General features: G+C 45.6%; 1 protein-coding gene across 1 annotated transcript in view; it reads left to right on the top strand.

The window, feature by feature from the left end:
- Positions 1-14,045, top strand: part of LOC126544267 (plasmolipin-like) — a 61,624-nt gene that overhangs the window by 25,576 nt on the left and 22,003 nt on the right. The window contains exon 2 of the mRNA XM_055062044.2: positions 7,883-8,064. Within this exon, the coding sequence (XP_054918019.1) occupies positions 7,933-8,064 (132 nt within the window). The 5' untranslated portion in view covers positions 7,883-7,932. The remainder of the gene's footprint in view (positions 1-7,882; positions 8,065-14,045) is intronic.

Here is a 14,045-nt window from a genome sequence, read left to right as displayed (position 1 = left end):
TAACATAGCGACACGCAAATACTACCGCGGCATTGTATTTGCCGCTAATCCAGCCATCTATCGCATAAACCATGAAATAACCAGCTTGTCTACCAACCGGGAAAACCCGCGGTGTTTGCTTAGTGGCTATGGTGTTGGGTTGCTGAGCACGAGGTCGCGGGATCTAATCCCGCCCACGGCGGCCGCATTTCGATGGGGGCCGAATGCGAAAAACACCCGTGTACTTATATAGGTGCACGTTAAAGAACCCCAGATGGTCGAAATTTCTGGAATCCTCCACTACGGCGTACCTCATAATCAAAAAGTGGTTTTGGCACGTAAAACTCCATAATTTAATTTTTTTAACCAACCGGGAATTCTCAGGAATTTTGAATAGTCTGGAAATACTCCGGGAAACCTCGGGGAATTTATGCTTCTATCTGGGAAAATTAGCTGCAATTTTATTGAAAGGGAATGAAACTCGCGCTAATGCTGACTTCGAATAACAGAGAGGGATCCTAACGAATCGTCTTTGACGCCGTGTTGTCGGCTGGAGGAGTTGGCAGTGTGCAGTCAACGACAGATTTTCCGGACGCCCGATTTTTGGGACATGCCCCATAATTCTGACGGCTTCACGGCATCACAACGCACGCCATAGTCAATGTATAAAAACGTCTGAAATTTCGGACTCAAGAACCCTTCGCCGTCTGATTAGCCGGACTTTTTGCCGTGACCGCAGGTCCGAAACGGCATTAATCAAAGCCACCGCCGCCGCCATTTTGATTATGTCGCCGCCTCGAACCGGCGCTCTCGCACGCAGATCCGCTGGTATGGTGTTCTAGCCCTTCTAGTTCACTATACCGCTGGCAACCGTAGCCACCACCGCGGCAACGCTATCGCCATGGCTATCGCGGACTTTTCTTCGCTAATGCTTCGCTATGAAGCTAAAGCTACGGGGGCGGAGCTTCTGCACATGATTGTATTCGTACGCAATGTAGTCAAGGCGCGCTCGGCACCGGTTTCGGTTTCGCCAACCTCTTTACTTTAGTCAAGGCAGATACAACTGACTCTGCGTGAATCATTGTTTATTCGCATACCAAGTTTTGAACAGCGAGCATCGCAGCCTGAATCGGAGCTCCGAAGCAGCAGTGTGGCGTCGATTAGGACGTGGACGCGCAACCGACGCTGGCTCGGTAGAGCCGGTGCAGCAGTCGGCTCGCTCACTCGTTTGTACATGCCGATGGTTGCGATTCCCATATGGGTTCGCTTGGTTTCCGCGCAGACGCTGAACAAACTTTTTTTGTGTGCTTCAACAGTCTTTTGTTGCTCAAGTTGGCCACCAGCCTCTCAGGGGAGTTGATTAGTGGGACAGCAAGCGACGAACACTCACCAGAAGACACGGGCGGCATATTGCGTTTGATGAATGTGCAAAACGTGCGGCACTCTCGGGTGTGCGAAAACTCGAAAGAGCAACCTAGAAATACAATAAAACACCAATGGCTGACTGGTGGAATTTACGTATGATTTCGAATTAGGGGCTGTAGAAAGCAAAAAAAAGTACTGTTTTCTATTTCCCACGTAAGAAAACGAGAGCAAAACTGCAGGCCTACTTCCGGCAGCGGTGAAAGAGGCGCGCTTAGTTTCTGTAGCCTTCGATTCATAGCCAAGAAAAGTTATCCGCGACTATAGCAGCTTCGACGTTAGCTATTAAGAGGAAGCTTTAGCTCGGGTGCTCCTACCTATAAATACTGGTAAAAGGAGAATTCGTTTTTCTCGGCAACCACTGCACCAAATTTGGCGAGGTTTGTTGCATTTAAAAGAAAAACTTAAAATCTAGTGACTGTTGGTTTCGAATTTGTGATTTAGGTCGCCAATATTTTTATTAAAAATTGGCGATAACCGGAAATTTTTTAGAAAACGAAACTATCAAGCTAACGACTTCAAGTCAGCAATGAAAAATGATATCACAATTCTGTGAATTGCGTCTAATAGTACATCTAAAGCGGACAAAATTGATATGTTACACATGAATCCCAAAAAATTTAGCAATATGAAAACACAGCTTTTGCAGACTCCTTGTACACAACGTAACGAATTCACGTAAGCTATAAATTGACATAGAATTTGTCCGCTTTGAATGATCTAATGGTTGCCGTTTGCAGAACCGCGATATAAGTTGTTGATGCATAGCTATTAATTTGTAAACTTCGTGTTTCTTTCTTTTCAAACTTCCGAATTTTTGAATATTTTTTAAGAAATTCAGGCCTTAAATCGAAATCCCGTTTCCAACAACAGTCACTAGGATTTAACTTTCTCTCTCAAATGCAACAAACTTCATTAAAATCTGTCTGCCTTTGCCGGTTCTTGAAAGTTAGCTTCGCCTCACTACAGGAATGTGACGCGGTGAAGCATACGCAAAGTATTGTGGTGAAGCTTAACAAGTGTGTGGAGGGGCAATTATCACTCGACACAGTGTGTATCTCTTAATTATACACTCGTGCACGCGCCATCTCCTGTCGCATTACGAGCACCGATATGCCCAATAAGTGTACATGCCGGACTCCAGAGCATTTTTTCTGACGTGCATATGGCGATTTGAGCCCCTTGGGGGCAGTAAAAGGCACGCATTCGGTAGAGTTTTAGAATAGGGACCCCAAACGTTTTGGGGCCCCAAAAATATAGCGTCGAAGCCACTGCGCATGTGCGAGACGCAACGTTTGGGTTTTGCGTTGGGAACGCTATTTCACCGATTTAGCGGAAGCCCAAATAGCGGCCCCAAAAGCTTTGCGTCGGCAAACATGGCGGCACCCATCGAAGTGACGGCTCTAACCTAGCACCAAACTGGGTTCGATTCGTGGTAATGCGCGAAGTTCGCAAGCTAGGAGAAGTGACTGCGATTATCACGTTCTCTCAACTAGCGTGTGTTATGAATATTGATTCATTAGACACCGCTGATTCCGAATGCGATGGTGGATATTATGACGCGTAGGCCTAACATGGCTAAGCTTGGCTAGCGAAGACACGTAAAGTTGGTTTGCTCAAAAATAGGCGCATATAATTGTTGCTGCTTCCAGAATAACCTTTAAATTGTAATTAAACCCGAATACTTGCAAGTAAAAATTACTATTCCTATCATAAAATGGCATATTTCATTTAATTATTTCTAATAGCTTTTGCTTGATGCCGTAGTGGCGCTGTCAGCGCAAGACGCTATCCGCAAACGCAAAGCCCTATTCTAAAGCTCTTCACTCCTGCGTGCCCCAACGCTAACGCCCGCAAAGCTCTTTGGGGCCCCAAAGTATTGGGGCCCCTATTCTACAACTCTTTTTTTTTTTTTTTCTGATTGCCAGATTTTTCGGACGTTTTTGCAGCCCCTAGGGAGTCCGAAAAAATCAGGCGTTGACTGTACAACTGTCCAAGAGGATGCTTCATATGGTCCGTGAGGTCAATGCGCTGTGGAAGGAGGACGAAAATAGAAGGGACCGACGCATTAAGGAATGAACGAGAAAGGAAGTGTGCTGCCGCTTCTTTGAAGGAGCTTGAGCTCAAAAAGTGTTGGCTGACGCTGAGATGCAGGTGCCCCTCATCCAAAATAAGTTCTTTAAAGGGCCCCTCACCAGGCCCCATAGCAAATTTTGGTTATATGCTGGGATTTGTTACGTGTTCTCTAGGGAGCATTCTGCCGCAAAAATTTTTCAAATTGGCTCATTAATAGCAGAGATAGAAATATTTCAGTACCGCAAACCCATAATTTCAGGAGGCGAGCTCCACTGCCAAGCAAGACAGTCTCTCCACTCGTGCCATCTAGCCTCCGCAAGCGAAATTCCTTCCCTGCATTCTCCCATACCGGACCTCGAGGATCGCGTGATGCATATATCAGGGGCCCGCCTTCATTTTTTTTTCTTCTCGCTTTAATGCGACGCGGCGCACTTCCGATGATGGCGTTGCGCGCGAGCTGTTGTTATTGTCTAGTTTCGTGCATCGCACAATTTTGCGCGCTGTGCACGAGGACACCTGACTAGCGGTATAAGTCGGTGCTACACGAATACTGAGGCAGACACAAGCAGATCACAGAGCATGATCCCGCGCTGGAACATGGTAGAAAATGACAGTTTCAGTGTCTGCGCGCACGACTGCGTGATGTGGGAACAAGCAGATGAAACAGAAGTACATCTCTCTTGCTGTGGTGCGAAGTAAAACAAAAACATGCAGACATTTGGTTTGTGTGTTTTATTATTTCTCTATGCTTTAATTCGTCTATTTAAGCAACGTATTACATAAATAACAGATGTTACCTTGAATAATTCTCGAATTCACGTGTCACCACGAGCGACATCACAGTGCAAACACATAAACGTAGGCGCACTAGCACGTGTACGTCATCCCCCGGCTTGGAGCGCGGCGGCCGCGAGGAGAAGGGGAAACGGCGTTCGCGGAAAAATCCAAAATTTCAAACCGGTGGTGGTGGTGAAAAACTTTTAGTGGTCATACAAAAGTACAAGGAGGCATGCCGCATAGCGATGTAATACTTTGCAGAGACAATCGTTATCGTGCAATGTATGCTCTGCGCTTGTCAGCTCAAGATGGCCAGACCTGGTTAGGGGCCCTTTAAAGCAGTGAAACGCAACAATGAGTTGCTGTGCGCGGGCTGAGAGGATGTCAGGAGAGTTGAGGTTGACTATCCAGCTGCTGAGACAGAATCTCACTTGTGACAAAGTTCGGACCTCATACCAATGAGTTTGCTATCAGTTGATAGAAATAGCTCATATTGGAAAATATTTGCTTCTATGTGCATCTCTTTTTCTTTGTACTTGAATATGTTTGACTCGCTTTGCAATGGGCTTTACTATCTTCTTTTCGGAGATATTTTATTCGCTGTGCATTTTACTAAGCCCTCCCTTTTATTTTCTTTTTAAATAAAATAAACACTACTCCTTATTATTCAAACTGGATTAAGTCATTTCTTTAATTTTTTTAGCATGCTTACTAAAGAGTGACAGCATCGGGCGACATGGTTGACATAAAACAAAGTTATGTCACTCAGGAAATTTTGCAAAGGCACTCGGGGAAAAGCTGGGAAACTCTGGGAATTTGGAAATGTAAACTTGGTAGATACCCTGAATAATGAAAGCAACTGCCGCCGTCCCTACCGAGGTGGTATTGAGTCGGCTGTTCAGTGCACGGGCGTGGCGTGCAGCCTCGTCAAAATAAAGCTAGGGATGTGACCATAGCGGCTAGATTTCAGAGCACATGCTCGAAGAACCCGTTTGTGTCAAAATTAGAAATCTCAGCTTTTTTTTGCTAACTTATTTCGGGAAAAGCTTCGTTAAATCGAGTTCGGCCAAGTTTGTTTCGTTAATTCGGGTTAATGATAACATTGAACCCTATGGGTACCTGCCAGGGAATGTAAATTTCTTCATTAGATCAGAAACTTAATAAAATCGGGTTTCGTTAGATCGAGTTTCAACTGTAATACAGCAGTGGCCTGTAAATGGAGCGTATAGTAACTAATACTTCACTCTTGTGTAGTTTCTGTGCACCTGCTTGTTGTATATAAAAAACAAAACCTGCAGATTATCAATATGTCATGCCTATATTTCACTACAGTAAATGCTAGGCAGAAAATCGGCGTTTGTGATTAATGTATATGCAACGCCTGTAATATGGGCATTGCATAGGTATGCAGTATGGGCAGATGAGCAACAGCTTCCAAATTAATAACTTTTGTGATGGTAACTTAGTTTTCGTGCTGTAAAATCTCCTTTCCTCCCCTCTAAAATGAATTAACACAAGGTTGTTAAGAATAGGCAAAAAGAAAAGCCATTTCATGTCTTCACTGCTCAGAACTGACACTGAAATACATGATTCTAAGTACATGAAAAGCATTCATCTCGCTTATCTTAATGCTTTAAACGAGAAGAAAGGGGGTTAACCGAGGGGCCGATATTTATTAATCATATTGTAAGAAGCCAATAAACACTGACACCATGGACAACATAGGCGAAATTACTTGTGCTTAATAAATGAAATAAAGAAAGGGTAAATTAATAGAAATAAAAGTGGATGATAAAACAACTTCCCGTAGGTGGGGAACCATCCCACAACCTCCCACAACATCCTTTCTGCTGCAGGCGTCACGAGAACATGATCTTTTTGGGTGAAGGCAACCAGTCGGTAAACCCACACATGCTACCTGAAGGCATCAGTGTTGCTGGATTCAAGACCCTCGTTATGTAATAAACTAAAGGAAAGGCGGTTAACCAAGGGACCAATTTTTATTAGTCGTATCATAAGAAGCCAACAAACACTGACACCAAGGACAACATAGGGGAAATTACTTGTGCTTAATAAAAAATATATATTATTAAATGAGACGATAAATTAATGGAAATGAAAGTGGATGAAAAAACAACTTGCGGTAGGTGGGGAACGCTCCCACCTACGCCAACCATTTTAGTTTATTACATAACGAGGGTCTTGAATCCTGTAACATTGATGCCTTCAGGTAGGTAGCATGCGAGTTTATTGACCGGTTGCCTTCACCCAAAAAGATCACATTCTCGTAACGCCTGCAGCAGAAAGGATGTTCCACATCCACCGCCAAGGTCTGTGAGTGGTGGCGCTGGGTAACACTCCCAGGGTTCTACAAGGAAACATAAAAACCTAAGGAAGTGGATGGGGAAACAGCACCACGGTAGCTCAATTGATAGAGCATCGCATGTGAAATGCGAAGGTTGTGGGGTCGTTCCCTATCTACGGCAAGTTGTTTTTTCATCCACTTTCATTTCCATTAATTTATCCTTTATTTCATTTATTAAGCACAAGTAATTTCCCCTATGTTGTCCTTGGTGTCAGTGTTGGCTTCTTCTTTCTTAATGCTTTGTCACAGTGGTTACTTGAAATTGCCTGCAAAAGTGGAGGCAAGCATAGAGATTTTAAAAGGCACAACTAATTGACAGGGCACATATTTTGTAATATTACATTTAATTTTCCATTATTATTTTCTTGACATGTGCCACACAGAGTGACTGATCCTAGCAATAACGGCAACACAGCAGCATTCGAGCCAATGATATAGGGAAGAAAGAATAGAAAATGAAATAGGTTGTTGTACAGCACAGTCCCAATGCTCATACTTAGATTCGTACAGGATTCTTTAGTCATGTTTTTAATATGATACCCTTATATATCGGAACTGGGCCGTCGGCAGTTTGCTTGGGTTTGTAACATGAGCCAGAGCTGGTGTTCTCAAAAGTGTGGGTGTGCCTATGCTGATAGCAGTGCAGAACATGTCCTCGCAAGGGCTTTAATGCAAAATGGAAACTTTGGTGATTTAGCCCGTATGGAGATACGACCTCGACAGGCGTGCATGTGTGTGGCGAGCATGCTGATTTGCACAATGCTCTCCACAGCACTGCGCTGTATGGAGGTGGTTGTAATAAAGCAGTAGCTGTGGTTTTCATAGGTATATATGTATGTATGTGTGAAAGGTTATATAGGTATGGTCAATCTGTAGTGAGTTCTTCGGTGATAGCTACATAGTATGTTATACAGCGATAGCAGTGGTGTATATGTATCATGCTTAAGAGCAGAAAACTAGAAACAGTGATTGCCTTGTTGTTTTGGTTTACCACAGGTGACATTGTGGAGACAGTGCAACTCTAAGCTACATTAGATCGTAATGTCATAATTCATATGACCATGAAGTAGAATTGATACAAAGGTTGATAGATAATCATTGAATGGTAGTGCCTCCCTGTGCTATCGCATTAGTCACTCATGTGAAGCATAAGGGGCCTGTCAGTTTTTTCCTTCACAAATTTTTTTTGTTTCATTTTTTTGGCGATAAAACATAAGTTTGTGCTCCATTGTTATTGTCCTTCTGGTTGCTTTTTTTCTGTAGCAGGCCGTGCCAAGCAAACTGTAGTTATCGTCTCTGCACCCACTGGCAGAATGCAAGGCCAGGGCTTCCCCGACACTCACACGACCACCACGACCACCACAACAACCAAGTCTACCTCGTGGCTGGTGTTCGACCCATCATATCTGCGCACCTTGCCAGGCATCCTGAAAGGGGCACAAATTGTAAGCTGCCTCTGGACTTTTGGTCTGTCACCTGCATTTGATACCCTTGATAAAACGAGCACCACAGGTGAATCATGAGGGAAAGATTACACACAGTATGCTGAAGAATTTACCTGATTCTGCTCTCACGAGAATTCTGTTGTGCTATCTGCCAGCTCTTGCCAATGTGTCGTAGTAGTGGCTAGAGCTGCTCCCAAGTCTACCTCATGGCTGGTGTTTGACCCATCATATCTGCGCACCTTGCCAGGCATCCTGAAAGGGGCACAAATTGTAAGCTGTCTCTGGACTTTTGGTCTGTCACCTGCATTTGATACCCTTGATAAAACGAGCACCACAGGTGAATCATGAGGGAAAGATGACACACAGTAAGCTGAAGAATTTACCTGATTCTGCTCTCACGAGAATTCTGTTGTGCTATCTGCCAGCTCTCGCCAATGTGTCGTAGTAGTGGCTAGAGCTGCTCTGGGATGTAATCCCTAAGAGGCGCTCCCTGTAAAATCGGGCTTGTCATTGAAGCTCGCCTCAAAGACTTTTGCACACGCTTGTTGCATGACCTGGAGATAACAGTCCTTGTAACAGCAAATAACTTGATTGGGCACAAGTTTTTGAAAATATTGCATGTGTTTATGTGAGCATGGCTGGTGACAAGGGTGATGAGGGACATAGGAAGGCCAGGATTGATATGCAAACATAGAAAAGAGCCCAAATATAAAGGAAGTGCTAGATTGAATAAGAAGGGCTGTTGAGGGCAGGTTTGTTGTGCTCCATGCGTGCTGCACCACACCTGGAGCACAAAAGAAAGATGACGTCGCACAGTGTATCAATGAAGTTGCCTTAGATCCTTCAGTCAGATTAATTTTATTATGCTGTCCACCAAATGTTCATGGCAGCAGAATAGTGGCACTATTCAGATCTGAATCTTTAAGGAGTCATGCGATATGTCTTTAGAAAGGTGTGGAAAGTGATACTGGAAAGTGTTTCCTCGAATTTTTTTTTTTATTCACAAATGTTTGTATTGATTGCTAATAACTCTACATACTATGTTGTCCCTTCCATGCCTTTACAGCCTCCCTCCTTCCCCATTGTCACTTCAGTAGTCTGGAAATTGTAGCACTACATGTGGAGTGACTCTGATAACTTCATTCCAACTACATGTCATTGTTAGCTTTGGTATCAATATGCACACTGCTGTTATTCCCCACCCTCAGATTGTGCACCACCACACTAAAGATGTGAACTTTGTGTATTGTTTTGTCAGCTCTCTCTATTTAAAATTGGTTAAAACAAACTGACAGCAGTAAAGTACATTATTACTGTTACTAAATGTTTAGTTGACACTCCACATTCCGAATTTTTGCCCATGTCTCAGCCAGCCTATAGAACCAATATAATGTAGTGAAATGCAAGTAAAGCTGTCTGTTAAGGAAACATGCAGCAACAGCACCTTGGTCTATGTGGAGCTAGCTTCACAGTGCTTCCACAGATTTCACAGGCACAAGAGGCCTCATAGCACCCAGATGCATGAGATGATAGACTAGAAGAAATAAATAAGTTGGAAGGTAATTCAACCTCCAGTTGAAGTTGATGACAGACAGCCTTTGGTTGAGATAGGGGTGGAGTCACTGCGCACAATGCTCTATCCTTTCACTTCTCACGTGAGGGAAGTAAGCAAAGCGTGGGAATCTTTAATTCCTTTTTGCTGGAGGGGCATGTTTGCTTTTTGCTGGAGGGGCATGTTACATGCAGGGGCATGTTTGCTCAATGTGAGGGACGCAGTGCTTCACTGCAGAAACCTTGCAGTGGCAGGTGCTACCATTCCTACCATGTATGAGGGAAACAATGGCACAAGTGGGCAGGATCTGCATGGGCTGTGTTGCAATTTGTGCCTATATGCAAAGCTATCTAACCTGACGTCCTAGAAGGCAGGTTCTTCTGTGCACCTAACTGTGCGATTATAACATGAACACGCCCAGACATCTTTCGCCACATGGCGTTCAAATTTCGACGCAAAGGGAAATCATACTGTTAATGTGAGTAATGTTCTTGAGCAAACATATTGTTGCATAGGAAGACTCCGACAAGAAGCTATGTACAGATATATTTACAAATACGTCGCACTTGGCCAAGAAGCAACAGCCCGTGCTAGCCTCTAATCGTCGTCTTCACACTACTGGCCTCTTCATCATCGTAAATACTGGTCCATAGAAATATTAAAACTAACTAAATCACTATGTTTATGTGTAATTTTTGACAATAGTGAGAAATCTCATGGAGTGGTCATATAATTCATATTGCGTAATACACGCCAAGCATCTCAATGCACTGACTTGCGTGCAGAAAGTTTCAAGGATGTTCTATTCCACCTGCTGAGTCATGTGCCTGTGGCTTAATGGTTAAAGCGTCGGGCTGCTGCTGGTGTGTGTGTGTGTGTGTGTGTGTGTGTGTGTGTGTGTGTGTGTGTGTGTGTGTGTGTGTGTGTGTGTGTGTGTGTGTGTGTGTGTGTGTGTGTGTGTGTGTGTGTGTGTGTGTGTGTGTGTGTGTGTGTGTGTGTGTGTGTGTGTGTGTGTGTGTGTGTGTGTGTGTGTGTGTGTGTGTGTGTGTGTGTGTGTGTGTGTGTGTGTGTGTGTGTGTGTGTGTGTGTGTAATCGTTCTCGGAGAGCGATGAGAGTGTGGCACACCCAGGTCCGGATGTTTTGAGCTGTTGAGTCAGTAGGGACATGGCTTATAAAATGTCAATGCTGCAGTCCTGCCGCGGAGCCGTCGTGGAGGCTTGGACACCGTCCGTGGACGGCGAATCCGAAAGTACACGTCCGCTTTGGAGTGTCATGGACGCAAGGCTGTTGGGGTCTTCGACGGGGTGAGGGTTTAGTGACTGTGCCATTGCAAATGACGAGATAGACACAACACCCCCGTTCTTTGAGCAAACTGTTCTATTTCCCACTTCGTTGTGTCCTCCGCCTCTCTCTATCCAGCCTCCAAGCCAAGGACCCGCTTTTCACCACAATGCGCACACACATGCACGCACACACAGGGTGTTTCAGCTAACAATTTAAAAAATTCGCAAAGGTTGCCTGTGGCAGATAGCTTCCAGTTACTTTCTTAACAAAACGTCATATTATGCATTCAAGCAAAAAAGTAACGAACTCCAATGCATTTCACCGCAAAGTTCGGGAATTAATATCTAGAAACTGGTGTCATTCTAAGAATTCATCCCAAGTGAATCCGCCTTGCAAACTCCATGGCTAGAATTTGTAAATTGCAATATAGGCCATAAGGTAATTAGCTAAATACGTACTTAGTTAATTGGATGAGGGTCATTAATTAGTTAATTAGTTGAATATGCATTTCAACTTCTTTTGCAAGTAATGTCTGCCTCTTCAAGTAGACCAGCTAAAGAACTAGAATTTGGCTATCTGCAACAGGCAACCTTTAAAATATTCTTAGTGTTCGCGGAAACGCCCGGTATATTGTCATATAGCAGTGACGGTGAAAAAGGCAGCAAAACTGCGATTGATGAAACTAGCGTTTTATTTGGCGAACATGTGCCCTCAAAAGCGGGCTACACTCAAAGAAGAACAGTAGCGGCAAACACAGCAGGTGATCGTCGAAAATCTCATCAGCAGATCTAGCCCGTCGGCTTTTACACATCAGTCATCGAAGGTTCCACAGTAATCGCTGGTGCCCGCGTGTCTTCCAGAAAGTTCTACGCCATTCACGTCGTGCAGACATGAAATCGGATCACACAAGGTTTGGTGACAAGGCAGTGGATAGAACGTTGATAACATTCGAGAAACTTCCTGTACATGCAGATGCGTCCTGCGCTGTGCGATAACTTTTGTTAGGCGGTGAAACCGGGTCACCCGATAAAGATAAACAAGTACATGTGTTAATATATGTGAAGGACGTTCCAAACGTAAGTTTCATCATGTTTTTTAAAGGGAAGATGGTACATCAGGTGAAACAAAGAATTCCCATAAGAATCTGCACCTGTTGCTGGTTCAACAATGGAAGGAGCATCAACGGAGGAGGAATGACTCGTGCGCAGAGCGCCGAAGAAGAGAGTAGCAGCAGACCGGCGTGCCCGAGGTTGAGTACAAATCACGATGGCAGACAAATGTGTGCTGACAACATGTTCACCTTTGAAAGTACGTGCTGTTATCCGGTATGAATGGGCACGTGAGACTAGTGTGTCCATCATCCATGAATGCCTACAGATTGTGTGTGGTGAAGAGGTCATGTCTCGGGCCTTGCATCGCAAGGCACAGCGTTTTACCAGAGTGGTTTCTTCACACTGATTGAACGCTACGACAAATGTCTCAATGTTGGTGTTGACTATGTGGAAAAAGTAGTGTGAGCTGTATAGTTCGTGGTGCCATGGTGTATATATTTTTTTTCAATAAAGTTTCCATGTGAAAACAAATGGTGAAACTTACTTTTGGAACGTCTCTCGTACAATGTAGAATGTAGTAAATAAACACAAATTTTACAATAACAGGATTTAAACACAGGACCCCTAGAACAGCAGCCCGATTTGAGAGAGAAAGAGAGAGAGTGCATGTAAATAAATACACACAAACGAGGGAGAGACAGAATGTCTTTGTCCCTATTCTTTTTAAAGCCAAATTAAGGCTGTAAATGCGAAGTCATATCCATTCCCAGCGGTAGACCTTTCTTGAACCGGCTTGGCCTTATCTGCCGGTCGCTCCGAGGCACCGCGCTGCTGTCAGTTATTGAAAGTGTCGGTTGTGCTTCACACATCCACGGCATACAAGCAACGAGTGTGGCAGTCTGAACCGCCGACAAGCTCCGGTCCTCTCACTGGGAGAGTCTGGACCACCCACCATACAGTCCAGACATTGCCCCCCTATTTATTTCCACGTTTTTGGTTCACTGAAGAAGTTCCTGGCAGAAGAGCGATTCGCATGCAACGATGAAGCCAAGACAGCAGCCCGAAGGTGGTTCCACAGTCATCCGGATGAATTCTGCCACCGGAACATCTCAAATTTAGTGCAGGGATAGGATAAATGTCTGAACTGGTGTGGGGACTATGTGGAAAAATAGCGTAAGGTATGCAGAATAGTATGTATAGTTGTAATTACCTGTATGTACCTTATTTTGGCTAATGAAAGATAGGGGTAAAGACTTTCTAATTCACCCTTGCATGCTTACTGCACACACACACACACACAAGCGCGCGCGCACGCACGCGCACACTTACGCACGCACACACACACACACGCGCGCGCGCGCACACTTACGCACGCACACACACACGCGCGCGCGCACACTTACGCACGCACACACACACACACGCGCGCGCGCACACTTACGCACGCACACACACACGCGCGCGCGCACACTTACGCACGCACACACACACACGCGCGCGCGCACACTTATGCACGCACACACACACGCGCGCGCGCACACTTACGCACGCACACACACACACGCGCGCGCGCACACTTACGCACGCACACTCACACACGCGCGCGCGCACACTTACGCACGCACACTCACACACGCGCGCGCGCACACTTACGCACGCACGCACACGCGCGCGCGCACACTTACGCACGCACGCACACGCGCGCGCGCACACTTACGCACGCACGCACACGCGCGCGCGCACACTTACGCACGCACGCACACGCGCGCGCGCACACTTACGCACGCACACACACGCGCGCGCGCACACTTACGCACGCACACACACGCGCGCGCGCACACTTACGCACGCACACACACGCGCGCGCGCACACTTACGCACACACTTACGCACACACACACACACACACACACTTACGCGCACACACACACACACACGCGCGCACACACACACACACACGCGCGCGCGCACACACGCACACACGCGCGCGCGCACACACGCACACACACATGCGCGCACACGCGCGCACACGCACATGCGCGCACACGCACATGCGCGCACACGCGCATGTGCGCGCACACGCGCGCACACG

The sequence above is a fragment of the Dermacentor andersoni genome, chromosome 1 (assembly GCF_023375885.2).
Source record: "Dermacentor andersoni chromosome 1, qqDerAnde1_hic_scaffold, whole genome shotgun sequence".
NCBI classification, from domain to species: Eukaryota; Metazoa; Arthropoda; class Arachnida; order Ixodida; family Ixodidae; genus Dermacentor; species Dermacentor andersoni.
The sequence above is the reverse complement of the archived record's forward strand: the minus strand, read 5'-3'. Positions and strand labels throughout refer to the sequence as shown.